Source organism: Oreochromis niloticus, linkage group LG9 (assembly GCF_001858045.2).
Source record: "Oreochromis niloticus isolate F11D_XX linkage group LG9, O_niloticus_UMD_NMBU, whole genome shotgun sequence".
Lineage (NCBI taxonomy): Eukaryota > Metazoa > Chordata > Actinopteri > Cichliformes > Cichlidae > Oreochromis > Oreochromis niloticus.
The window spans coordinates 11,834,458-11,847,191 of record NC_031974.2 but is presented as its reverse complement, the minus strand read 5'-3'; the positions used below and the strand labels follow the sequence as shown (position 1 = coordinate 11,847,191).

At 39.2% G+C, this 12,734-nt stretch overlaps 1 protein-coding gene across 2 annotated transcripts in view; it reads left to right on the top strand.

The window, feature by feature from the left end:
• The first annotated feature begins 8,875 nt into the window (after positions 1 to 8,875).
• sh3kbp1 (SH3-domain kinase binding protein 1) overlaps positions 8,876 to 12,734 on the top strand; it is a 59,944-nt gene continuing 56,085 nt past the window's right edge. For both annotated transcript variants that reach the window (XM_025910348.1, XM_005449077.4), the window contains exon 1: positions 8,876 to 9,100. In XM_025910348.1, coding sequence (XP_025766133.1) covers positions 9,097 to 9,100 — 4 coding nt within the window. In that variant the 5' untranslated portion in view covers positions 8,876 to 9,096. The remainder of the gene's footprint in view (positions 9,101 to 12,734) is intronic.

The window sequence follows — 12,734 nt, the reverse complement described above, 5'->3', positions numbered from 1 at the left end:
CTTCATTTTTTTTATTTATTTTTCTTAATCAAATAGCTTTTGTAGTCTACTTCCTTCTACCAAAACAAGCAGGACAGGAGGAACAAAATACTGAACAAGCACACATTTATAATAACGTCTCATTACTAACAACCACCCCGTATAATACAAATGAATGGGAAATCATGCTGCTGTACACACCCATCTGTGGAGGACACTTACAGTAACTTTAGCTCATCCCGCGATGTGAATACTGTGATGTGGTTAATGCTGGCCTGAGAAGACATTTCAGTCATTGACTCATATGACAATTGTTTCTTCTCACTTAAACAGATCTAATTAGATCTGTAACATCAAAGACTTCCACAGCACCCTCTCTTTTAAAAAAATAAAATGTACTTTTATTTGTATTTAACAGTTTAAAAAACAAACAAATAAACAAACAATGCATTTTGTATTCAAACCTTCAACAAATTTCCTAAAAACTGAAAAGATCTTTTCCAGTCATGTTGTACCTAGAGAATCTTCAAAACCTGTAGAACTCCAAAACAGAGTTAATGAAAAGCCCATATACTTCTGCACCTTCTTATTGCTTGAATGCTTCAGTTGCTTGACTGGTGTTTCATGAATGTAAAAAAACAAAAACGGGGAGGAAAAACTACCTTTTAACAGGAAGAAATGTCCGACAGAGCTAGGTTCAGGAAGGGGCAGCCATCTGTTATTAACAGTTGAGGGTGACATATTATTTTATTGCTTTATTCTTCTGGAAGTTTTCCAATCAGAATGAAATGGCTGTTTACACGTGGTGAGGGCTTAAGAGACAGGAGCTTGGTAAACTGCTTCTTTAGGCTGACATCTCTATTTAACACAATGATAAAGGTTTGTCTGCTGAGATGTTTTGGAGGTTTTTTTATATTAAGCATAAAAATAAAAAAAAAACATTTTACATTTTATTTCATATTTTAAGTATTTTTTATATGATTTAATGTATATTTTATACATGTAGCATCTATTAGCATCTATTTAAATGAACTTAATTTAGAGCATTCTTGAAGATAACTACTCAAGTAAGTGCCAAGAGATATTTCGTAGATGGCTGCTGAGCGACTTGCTTTTCAGCAGACTTTGCTTTCAGTTGCAACCATCAGACACACTTCAGTGTTTTGAAACCAAGATCAAGCTCTTAGGGCAATTTGTTATGGGTTACTGAGATGTACAAACATTCTTGTAGAACTCTTAAGATCTAACTCTGGTCCCACCTTTAGTCCCATCCTTGCAGATAAAAGATTTTCTTAAATGCGCCTTTTTATCTTTTTGCATATGTGATGTACATATGCAAAAAGGAACTGTCATTATATATGTGTTTCTACATTTACAGTAGAGGGCAAACTATAACTAAGGCTGAGTCCATCATGTAATACCAACCCTCCGCCAGATGGTGTCACCTTAGTGCTTTGTGATAAATTTCTCAGGAGGATAATAACCACCATCTCAGATGATAAAACAATTCTTCATCCTTAAAGCAGCAGCATTAATGTGTGCGAGAAAACATCCCATTGACACTGAGAAGGTAGAAGCTAACAGTGTTGCATTTTGTTGATGGGAAATATGTTTGTCTGTTATGGTATTAAATTTGTGACATTTTAAATCCCACTGTGACTATGGTTCATTAAATGACACCATTAAGAACAAATAAACAAACAAACCTGTAACTGACACAAGTCAATCTGAGTGGGTTGATTTAAATTATTTAAGTGGTGCAATAGATTTAAAATAGAAACGTGGGAGACTGAAGACGTAATCAAGTCGTTTGTGAAAATAAAGGTTCTTCTTTTTGATAACGATATTGAATTAGTTAAAAACTCAGTATTGCCATTTAGCATAAAAGTAATAAAAAGGTCAAAAGTCAAAATCATAGGCAACTTCATTATCAGTTCTGCAATATGTACAGAACATACTCAGGACTGAAACATCTTTTCCTCCTTACTACTGTGTGCAAGTCGAAGCTTATCATCGAGTTACGAGAGTATGAAATGCAGATACATACATAAATATCTGTAAAGTATAAGTATGAGTTATGTCATTAAAAAGCTACTTAAATTATGAAAATTAAACTACTTAGTATGCAGAATAATCTCTGCCAATGCTATATTTATATATGTAAATGTTATTTTCTCCTGCTCCCTTTTTCACAAGGGGTTGCCGCAGGGCTTAGCTCTGCATATTTGAATTGGCAGATTTTTTTAAACCAGATGCCCTTCGTGAATGAATCATTATTAATGATGTATAAATATGAATGCATTTCAGTCCTACAATCCCACATACCATAGGGCAACGGCATTAGTCAGCATACCAAATGCATTTGAGAAGAGCTTTTTTATTTGATGCTTTTTACTGCATTTAAACTAAGCATTTAATATTTAAGAATCCTTACTTTTTTCAAAAGGTATGATTTATTTATAAAGGTTTTGAATAATTATAAAAATTAGTTGCTTTGAAATTGTAAATATGAATGACATTTTTTGACTTGAAAGATTTGCAGTAACGCTGACAACAAGTCAGGTGTCAAGTCAATATGGGAAACAGCTAATAACATGTTGTTTAAGTACTACATTCTTTCCACATTATGATTTAATAACACAAGAAGACATAAAAATTAATCAAATCAATCAAAAAATAAATCCTCAACTGATAAAATAAAGACATGAATGCACTTTCAAAAGAATATCTTGCATTTCCAGAAATTTGATTTTTTTTTTTTACCAACAGATAAAGCAACATGATACAACTCTAAAAAGCCTGGAAATAATTAGCTTAGCTTAACAACAACAGCTCGAGCTTACCTGGTTCTGACCAATCATTGAAAATCAGCACCTTGAATATAGATAGGTTAGTGCTGTCTTTTAGGACGTCAGGAAGTAACACAGTTTGAACATTAACAGTACAATTTCAGTTTCCTGAGTTTTAGGTCCCGAAATATATTAGTGTGTTGTTTAGCCCTCCTCTATTAATGGAGAGGATAAAGGAGGCTCTTTAACTCTTTTTTATTAAAACACAGGTTAAAATCATGAGATAATCTTCAGTACAACTTTGAAATTTAACAAAGAGGTCAAGAACAGTTTCTTATAGCTCAAAACAACCTCTAGACTAAAATCCTTTTTAAACCACACAGCTCTAGTAGATAAGATAAGATAAGATAAGATAAGATAAGATAAGATAACCTTATCTTATCATGCATAAATGTTATGCATGCTTTTGTTACATCTTACTGGATTACTCTGACACATTGTGTACTGGAATTCCTGAATTAGCTCTCGCTCATCTGCAATTAGTCTAAAATCCAGCCAGGTTACTGATGTGAATAAACAAGATAGATCACATTACTCCAATGTTGACAGACTTGCACTGACTCTCTGTTACAGAATCCAGTTTAAATTAGCACTGTCTGAATGTAAAGTCTTAACTGGTCTTGAACATGCATCTGTGGTAGATATGCTGCATCCATACACTCCATTCTGATCTGCTTCCAAACCAAACTCTGGAGCATCCTGGGGTTAAAGCTTGTTTCTAAAAGGGGGTCATGCATTTATACTGGAATGATCTCTCAAGTGACCCCAGGCAAGCATCAACTATGACTGTCCTTAAATCTAAGCTAAAGGCACACTGTTCTTCTTAAGCTGATCTCTGTGGTTGGAGGATACATTGTTGCTGTGTTATTCTATGTAAATTGTTTGAATGTGCATCAATATTTTAAATCTCTAAATCTTTTCTTTTTTCTTTTTACTTTACTTTTAACTGTTTTAAATCTGCTACCTTTTTAACAATGTGGCAGATTTCTTTTGCAAGATTTTTTGGTATAGGTACAACATACCAAACAAGTACATACAGGATATTCATAAGGAGAACTCATTGGTTCTGCCCCCCGCAGGCTTCCAGATGTTTTCCAATCACATTAAAGTGGCCTTGTACAAAGAGGTGGGGCTTAAAGAGAGAGGAACTTGTTAAGCAGCTTGTTTCAGGTTGAAGCATAGCTACTCTCCCGGATTCTGGAATAGAAAAGAGAAAAGAGCATAAGTGTCTTTTTTTCCCTATCTTTGAAGCTAAGCTAAGCTAATCTAATGTTGGCTGGTGCTTCATTGTTGTCATGGTGATGGCAGTAAATTTGTAGCATTCTCATCCAACTCTTGGCAAGAAATACTGAATCTGAAGATTAATTTGGTGTCTTACACACAACAGACTGTTGTATTGTTTTCTTTTATACTTAAATAATATATTACAGGCCACTCTAGTTTACAGCAGATAGCAGCTTGCAGCACTGTATCCACAAAATCCCTCACACATGCAAGTCAAGGTCAGACAACTATCCCTGGCGTCACGGACACCTGAGATGCATTGACAAATATAGTCTATCTACATTCATGTAAACGCCATTTCTGCATCGTACTACAATTTATCATATCAGATCTCCTTTGTTGTCAGTACAGCAGCTTGTTCTGTCAATGTACGCCAACTAAGTCGCAGCTGATTGTGAGAAAAAATCCTGGTCTCTTTCTGTCCGATATCTGCTGCATCATTTCATCGCCCTCTTTCTGCTGCTGCCAGCACATTCTCCCCTACACGTGGTTTGATCCAAAGAGGACAACAGCACTGCATCAGCATGGTGTGAGAGAGCGTAACTATGTGTTTGATGGTCTATAAAAATCTGAATACTGTCTCTCACAATCAGAAAACTATATTACGGTCAGCATATTGTATGTCTTTTTTATTCCTCAGCAGAGGCCAAAGGCAAGGTCGAGGTCTGGGAACACGCTTATTTCTTAGCAGGGTTAAGCAAAAAATAACTAAAAAACGCCAGCCTGAATTTCATAAAAATTGCTTGACAAGTTGAATATGGGTACGGGGAAAAAACCCCGTTCAGGTTTATTTGCAGATACCAAATATGTCTTTGGCACTGGCATTGGCACAGGATGTGTTTTCCAAGGTTCTTTGTAGTTACAGTTGGTTGTCTAGAAATTTGAGCTTACACAGGTGTGAGGCTTTGAGCTCACACCAACTTCAAAGACTGTTGGAAATATTGACATGTTTACTGAAACCCACATAAACTACCCAGATCTGGAGTGTTCTTATTTTCAGAGAAAAGGCATTTCAGAAAATGCTATTTTCCAAATGGATCAACTTTTCCAAGTATTGAGGGATGAATGTGCACATTTGGATGAATTGGTTACAAAAAAGTTTTTTTTCTTGTAAAATGATTGCAAATATAACTGTTATTTAATGTAATATAATGGTATTTCTCTTTATAGTATTACATTAATATTTTTTTTCTGCATCCAGACTTCTTAAGCTCAAAATCCTAAAGATTGAGTAGGTGAAACCTAACTTTCTTATGCTCTGTACCACTTTTTAAGCATCAATGCAACAATGCAATGGCCAAACAAACAAGCAGAACAAACCAGTTGATAGTATTTGTCCAAGATGGAGCAGTAAATCAGAGGAAGCAGAAGATCACTGGATGGACTAGGGGACAAGATGTTGGTGGTCATAGACCAGTAGATTACAATTCCTCCAGAAATTCCCATCACCTACTTGAGGCCAGACTTGCGGCTGTGAACTACACACAAATGACCTACTTTGTCAAACCCACAGTCCCTTGTGACAGTGCATTTGAGAGGAAGATGTTCTGGTATACCGTAGCAAACTGCCTGGAAGTAGTGCAGCAAGGCTTGAAAGAGAAAATCTTCTCAGGGGAATTTGCAAGCAGGGGCTTTGCAGCAACATCCACAATAAAACCACATAAGGACCTGGGGATTAAAGTATAAGCAAACCATCTAGATAACATCAGAGGTGGCAGAAAATTGCAGTCAGCAGCTCCAGTAGAAAAGAAATGATCAAAGTTGGGCATGAAAGTGAGCAGACTGTGGAAAACCTGAGGTAGATAGTTCTGGGATCCCAGAACTCACAGAATACCGAGGATGGTGGGACACCCACTGACATCCCAAATAACAGGATTTCATAGCTCCACAACCCTCCAACAGGTGCTGCCAACTCTGAATGACAGAGGAAGGGCAAGTGAGCAGATCTGTACCACCCCTCACAACTCATCAGGAAACTGACAGACCTGGGCATCAGTTCCCTCATCTGCAAATGGTTACTGGACTTCCTGACCAACCGCCCCCAACATGTCCGGCTGGATAACCGCTGCTCATCAACAATCACAATGAACACCGGTGTACCACAAGGCTGTGTGATGAGCCCTTTCCTCTACTCCCTCTTCACCCATGACTGCAGACCTGCTGATGGTTCCAACATCATCATTAAGTTTGCAGATGACACCACAGTCATTGGCCTCATCAGTGACAACGATGAGGCTGCCTACAGGGAGGAGGTGGATCGTCTGGCTGAGTGGTGCAACAGAAACAACCTGCTGCTTAACACTGAGAAGACCAAGGAGCTCATCGTGGACTACAGGAGGAATGCTGACCCACATCCACCCATCTACATTAAAGGGACGGCTGTGGAGCGTGTGAGCAGCTTCAAGTTCCTGGGTGTCCACATCTCCGAGGATCTCATCTGGACTACCAACTGCTCCAAGCTGGTCAAGAAGGCTCACCAGCGCCTCTTCTTCTTGAGGACTCTGAGGAAGAACCACCTGTCCTCAGACATCCTGGTGAACTTCTATCGCTGCACCATCGAGAGCATCCTGACCAACTGTATAACAGTCTGGTACGGGAACTGCTCTGCCTCGGACCGGAAGGCGTTGCAAAGGGTCGTGAAAACTGCCCAGCGCATCGCCGGAGCACCACTTCCTGCCATAAAGGACATCTACAGGAAGCGGTGTCTGAAAAGGGCTGGGAAAATCATCAGAGACCCCAGTCATCCATCACATGGACTCTTCACCCTCCTGCCCTCTGGGAGGCGCTACAGGAGCCTCCGGACTAAGACCACCAGGTACCGGAACAGCTTCTTCCCTGCAGCTGTCAGACTCCTGAACTCTGCCTCCTGACATCTGGCCCACGTTAAACTCATGGACTGAACATACACACACCCACAACCACCTACACACACACACAATGGACAACTGTACCCTCAAACACACAATAATAACATGGACTGAACCACCACTCACAACCACTAGCACTTTATATAGCCTCTGTAGAAATTATCCACATATCTCACTTATCTTAACTGCACTACTGTATAGTTCTGTGTAAATAATCATTCTGTACATACAATAATTTTTAATCCTACAACTGTTCATAACTTGCATAGTTCACATTTCTGTATAGCTGTATATCTCATATTTCTGTATAGTTTTTTTTTTTTCATATTTATATCCTGTTCATAGCCTGTACATAGCTTGTACTCACTACAGCCTGTACATACTTATAGTTATAGAATATTCATAACATACTTCATACCGTGTACATTATAACATACCATAATAGACCCATTTCTGTAATATACTTACATATCTATATTATTGCTAATATATATTGTAATATATCTATATCACAACTAAAGCACTTCTGGATGGATGCAAACTGCATTTCGTTGCCCTGTACCTGTGCATGTGCAATGACAATAAAGTTGAATTCTATTCTATTCTATTCTATTCTATTCTATTCTATTCTGTAAACAAATAGGCCTAACCTGCTGTTTTTTATTGTTTCATTTCAGATCTAATGTGGTTGAATAAACAGTGAAAATTCCGAAATTTATGTCAAAAGTTTACAGACCCATCAGTAAAAGTAGTCAGTGTTCAGCTATATAATACACATGGAGGCAGTCAGAAATCCACCTGCACACACTGTGCACACAATGCTGTGAAAAAGCCTTGACAGCATTTTCAAAGCTTTTTTTTTTGCATTTTTGTTTCAGATCAAATTAATCTTAATATTAGACAAAGATGACCTGAGTAAATGTTGATTCAGTTTTGATATAACGGGAAACGGCTATCCTGACCTACCTGGTCCCATGTTAAAAAGTAATTGTCTCCTAAACCTGGTTGTGCCACTCTTGGCACCAAGAACTGTCTCACCCCTTTTGTTCTCCTCGCCTACATCAAACAACCTGAGAAGACAAAATGCTTCTCACTTCCCTCTGTTCATCTCTGTTGCAGTCATAATCATCTCTGTCTGACTTATTGTATTTTTGCTTTTTATTATAAAGCCGGTTTAGTGACCTGTTTAAGGTCATTGAGGCTCCAGGTAAGTCCAGCCTTTTGACTATTCCACACCAAAACAAAAGAGAGTTTTTCTTAGCCAAACGCCCATAGGGGTTGATTTTTGGGTTTCTTTCGAATGTTGTAGGGTTTTTTGTTTTTGTTTGTTTGTTTTTTTTACAGTAAGGCGACTGTCAATTGGCAGTATTTAAACAGGATTTTAATTCAAACTGGCTGTATGAGATGAAACTGCTTTAAAAGGTTTCTAACATAAACTTGATCAAACGTGGGAATCCTTCCATAGATCTCAGTTCTTCTCTTAACTTACCTGACTTCCATTCGTCGTTCTGATATTTACTGAAAAATAGACACATGTGATGTCAAAACAAACAAACAAAAAAAACAAGCAAAAAAACAAACAAACAAACAAACAAAAAAACCATGTTACACTTTCCATTGCACTGCACAGCGCGTTTTTTGGGTGTTGGGATTTCCTGTCCCATAACACAGTATTTGTCCCTGCGCCATCTGCTCCGAGTACATCACGCGTGGTGCAACACATTGCGTCACAGCGTGTTCATAACGTACCCTCCTGCTGTGGCTAAATGCGAATGGGGAAGTCAGAGTTTACACGGTGCACTTGAAGGCAACGTGGGAGAGAGAGGGAGAGGGAGAGAGAGAGAGATTCGAGATTCGTTCATCAGCTCTTTTTCCGTCTCTGGTCACTCGCTCTGCCTCCTCTGTCGTGTCACCGGAGAGAAAAAAAGAAAAAAAGAGGAAGGAATATGGTTTCGTGTGACGCTCCTCCCGTTTCAGCAGCGCTGCTGTAGCGGATCTGTAGTACGAGCAGGAGGCTGGGGCTCGGTCCGGCGCAAACCCCCTTTATACCTGAAACAACCGCCTTCCCCGTTACCGAGCAGGCTGCAGGAGCACTACCAGCACACCGGGACACATAAATGGGTGAGGTGACGCTTTTTTCCTCTCTCCTTTTTAAAAAAAAAAAAAATTTGCTTCTTCTTTGTAGAAATTCCCAGAATAGCCTCCAGCGCCTCTGCGCATCTGGATGGGGGCAGGAATCAACCTCCGGTCCAGATGCGCGCAGGGTTCAGCCTCTCTCCTTCCTCCCCACCTCACCTCCCCTGACGTCGCTCCATGCATAGCAGGGCTGTTTCGAAGGCGACCGCAGGCGTTGTACTCTCGCACATCTCCGAGGCTTTATTCACCATTAGAAAGCCCGCGCGTGGGAGTTGCAGCGCGTCCGCACGGGAGCGATTTGAGGAAAGCAGCGCCTGGTAGCATTGATGAGTTGCAGATGTTGACACGTTTACATTCGCTCTCTGTCTGTCTGCCCATTGTGTCCCACCAAGTCCACCCAGCTCTGTGGATGAAACAGGCCTTACCGTGCTCATCATCGCCATCATTTCCCACGACACTGCGCTGTTGCACGCAATTCATGACTATTAATTACCCACAGAGTCCGCGGACGAGTAATCAATTACAAGTACAAATGAGCGGATTGTCTCACAGGCGTCATGCAGACCCGGAGGTTCAAGTTTTATTTCCATGCTACTTTTTTCCTCTTTTTTAAAATCTCTAAAAAAAATTCCTTATATTTCTTATTTGAACGGCTGACTCACAGATCAGCTGCACTCTCTACAATTTTAAACAGTAATGAAGATATTTTGCAGATATTTTCCAGTCACATCCTATTTTCCTTTTAAATACTTTTTTTAATTGGAGGTCTCTCTCTGCAGGCATGTAAACAAACAATACAAGGCTGACCTCAGGGGAAGCACGCTCATAAACAACTTTCAATGCTGGAATGCCAACTGGGAAAAGCAGTAAATTACCCCAGAGGCCCACAAATCCCTGTAGTCACTATGTTAAGGTGAAAAAAGAAATGTTCGTCACTATGCATGAAGTACGGTGTTCGACTTTTAAACAGATCATAAATATGACTAGGGGAAATGTTTACAGGTTAAGAATTCACCACTAACACGGTGCACAGTCTCTTAGTTCATTCATGTTAAGGTTACAGAATGACTCATTCACACAAACTGCTGCTTAAAAGAGAAAAGGAGAGTAAAAGAGCACATGGACATGACCTTTTACAGTGCAAATGAGCTTTTTTAAACCCAGTAAGCCTTATTGGTTAAATATATAACAATAATCCACTGAACTTAAATTAAATCATTTTGAACCAGCCAGGACATGTTTGACCTTATAGCTGTCATTAAATCACTTTTTAAGTAGCATTTAAGGTGGGTTAGGGGTGGGCTTCTTTTCTCTGGAAGAAGACATTGTGTCACTAATTTCTATACAGTATTCTAGCACTTCATCCATGGTTGGTTTTTGATTTAGCCATGTGTTACGAAAAAAAAAGCATATTTTCAGAAACTAGAAGGTGTTTTTTTCAAGGCTTTAACAAAAAAAAAAGGGTATGAACCTAACCTCGCCCTTAACTGAAGATGGATCGGCATCGATTTGCTGGACGTTTACAGGTTAAGAATTATTATTAAGCTAATTGGTTAATTACTCAACTCATAGTTAAAGGTATTGTCCTGAACTACACCTGGTGTGTTGTGTCTAGGTTTTACATTTACTTTGAACAAACACTAGGGTGGTCAAATATGAGAAACACCTCTGAATCTACAACCTGAGTGCCAACTATTTTGATGATTAACATATCAATAACAGCCTTTATTGAAGAAGTGCTGGAATGATTCAATTAGACTGAAACTTAACTCTCTGTGACCACCTGAAATGCAGCATTTTGCAAATGTTTTCTGGTTACAAAGATAGTTAGCTGAGCAACCAAGGATATCAAGTTTATGTATATATAGTGCAGTCAACTGAAAATCCTGAGTTGAGATAACTTTAGATAGCTCGCCTCTTGTACATTTTGTAGCTCAGGCCACTGGGTGTAGTTCCTAAGTGACACTGTGTGCCAAGGGACTCTAAACATAAGTATTTTTAACTTAAGCACTTGAACTCATAATGAACTCATTAGTGATGTTTAATTTGACAAACATCTAATCACGCTTGGACTGAGCATCTTAAACTCAGAGTATGTCATCTCTTAGTTAGCCAAACAAAAAAACCTACAATTTTTATAACGTTTCAGCATCAGTAAACAAGTATTTGTATATTTAACTGCGTTTATTTACATTCGTAGTTTCACTTCATATTTTTCTCTGGGCATCTACACCCCCATTCTGCAGTGGCCTTATAGTTTGAGAAAGCTTGCATACTTACTTGTTTGCGTGTTCCTGCATGGATTGTACAAGATGAAGGCCCAGACATCAGGCTTACAGTGGATAGCAGCTTTATGTAATGCTTCAGTTATCAGAGAAAAAATAAAAAGTGTCAGACATTCTTCTCTTTAACCTTCAGATGCTCAAAAGTGTAGTAATAAAAAAACTTTCTTTTCTTTTTTTAAGTCTTTACATTTTGTCCATTCAACCATTAAACACAAACACACAATGTGTTAATATATGCAAGTTTCACTACTGGCATTATGATACTGTTTGGCCAAGAGCTGTTTCACTTTTGCTGTCTGAAACTGAAAAGCTTTCTCTCTCTTCCTGCTTTTGTTGCCAGCATTGCTCACCTACACTAAAACCCCAAGAGGAATGCACTTGGGGGTTATCACTGGGAGTTCTGGGAAATGAGAGCGCTGAGAAAGGGGCAGCTCGAGCTGGGGGGAGATTAATGGATTTTTGTCACAAGATGCGCTCGACAGCAGAACGATGAGCGGAAAAGCGGCTGGAATTTTCCTTTAATGTGGGGGAATTTGCTGAAGCCTGTGATCTGATCCACAGTTGGAGTGGGTGGCTTTGACTCCCAGTGGGCTCCGGTCCAGAGTGAATGTTTTACAGAGAGCACCACACAGCTGCTCTTGACATCATCAGCCACAGCAGCAGTGAAACTCACCCACAACTAAACACAAGTCCGCTATTAACCAGTGAAGTGGCTACACAGCTTTGCAAAGTTCACTGTGTCTGTATGTGTTGCTTCCTCTTATCTAAACTGTCTACAGCTTTTCGGGGTATGCTGCAGGCCCATCTCGGTTCTTGTGCGAGGGTGTATTTCTTGACCACTTGAGTGGGAGTTTTATTTTGTCTGCAGGCTTTCAAATATTCACTCTTGTCTTCTCAAGGCTTTTTGTCAGTCTCCTTTTGCTCTGTACTGACAACGTATTACCAACTGCATGAGTATAGGCCACACGGACTACCACAGCCGATTAATCATTTCTTCTTTAAAACATCTGAAAATCGTTTGAAACTTCGGTTTCTGTCACTCATGCAACGAAAACCTGCAGGTAGGAAGAGGAAGAGAATACTTAAATGTAATTATGATTTTGTCTATAGGGTTGCAAGCTGATGTCTGCAGCTGATGTCTAAAAGCTGCAGGAGCGTTAATTGTTAAGTTATCAAAAATAGACTTCCTGTAACCAGAATCGCCTAAATTAACTGTAATTTTCAGTGTTTCTCATCAAGAGTTTTATTGCATTTCATGGCAGCAGTGAAACAATGACAGATACCCAACTAAGCCTCATGGTCTGCACTTACATGGTGATTTATGACTTAAAGAT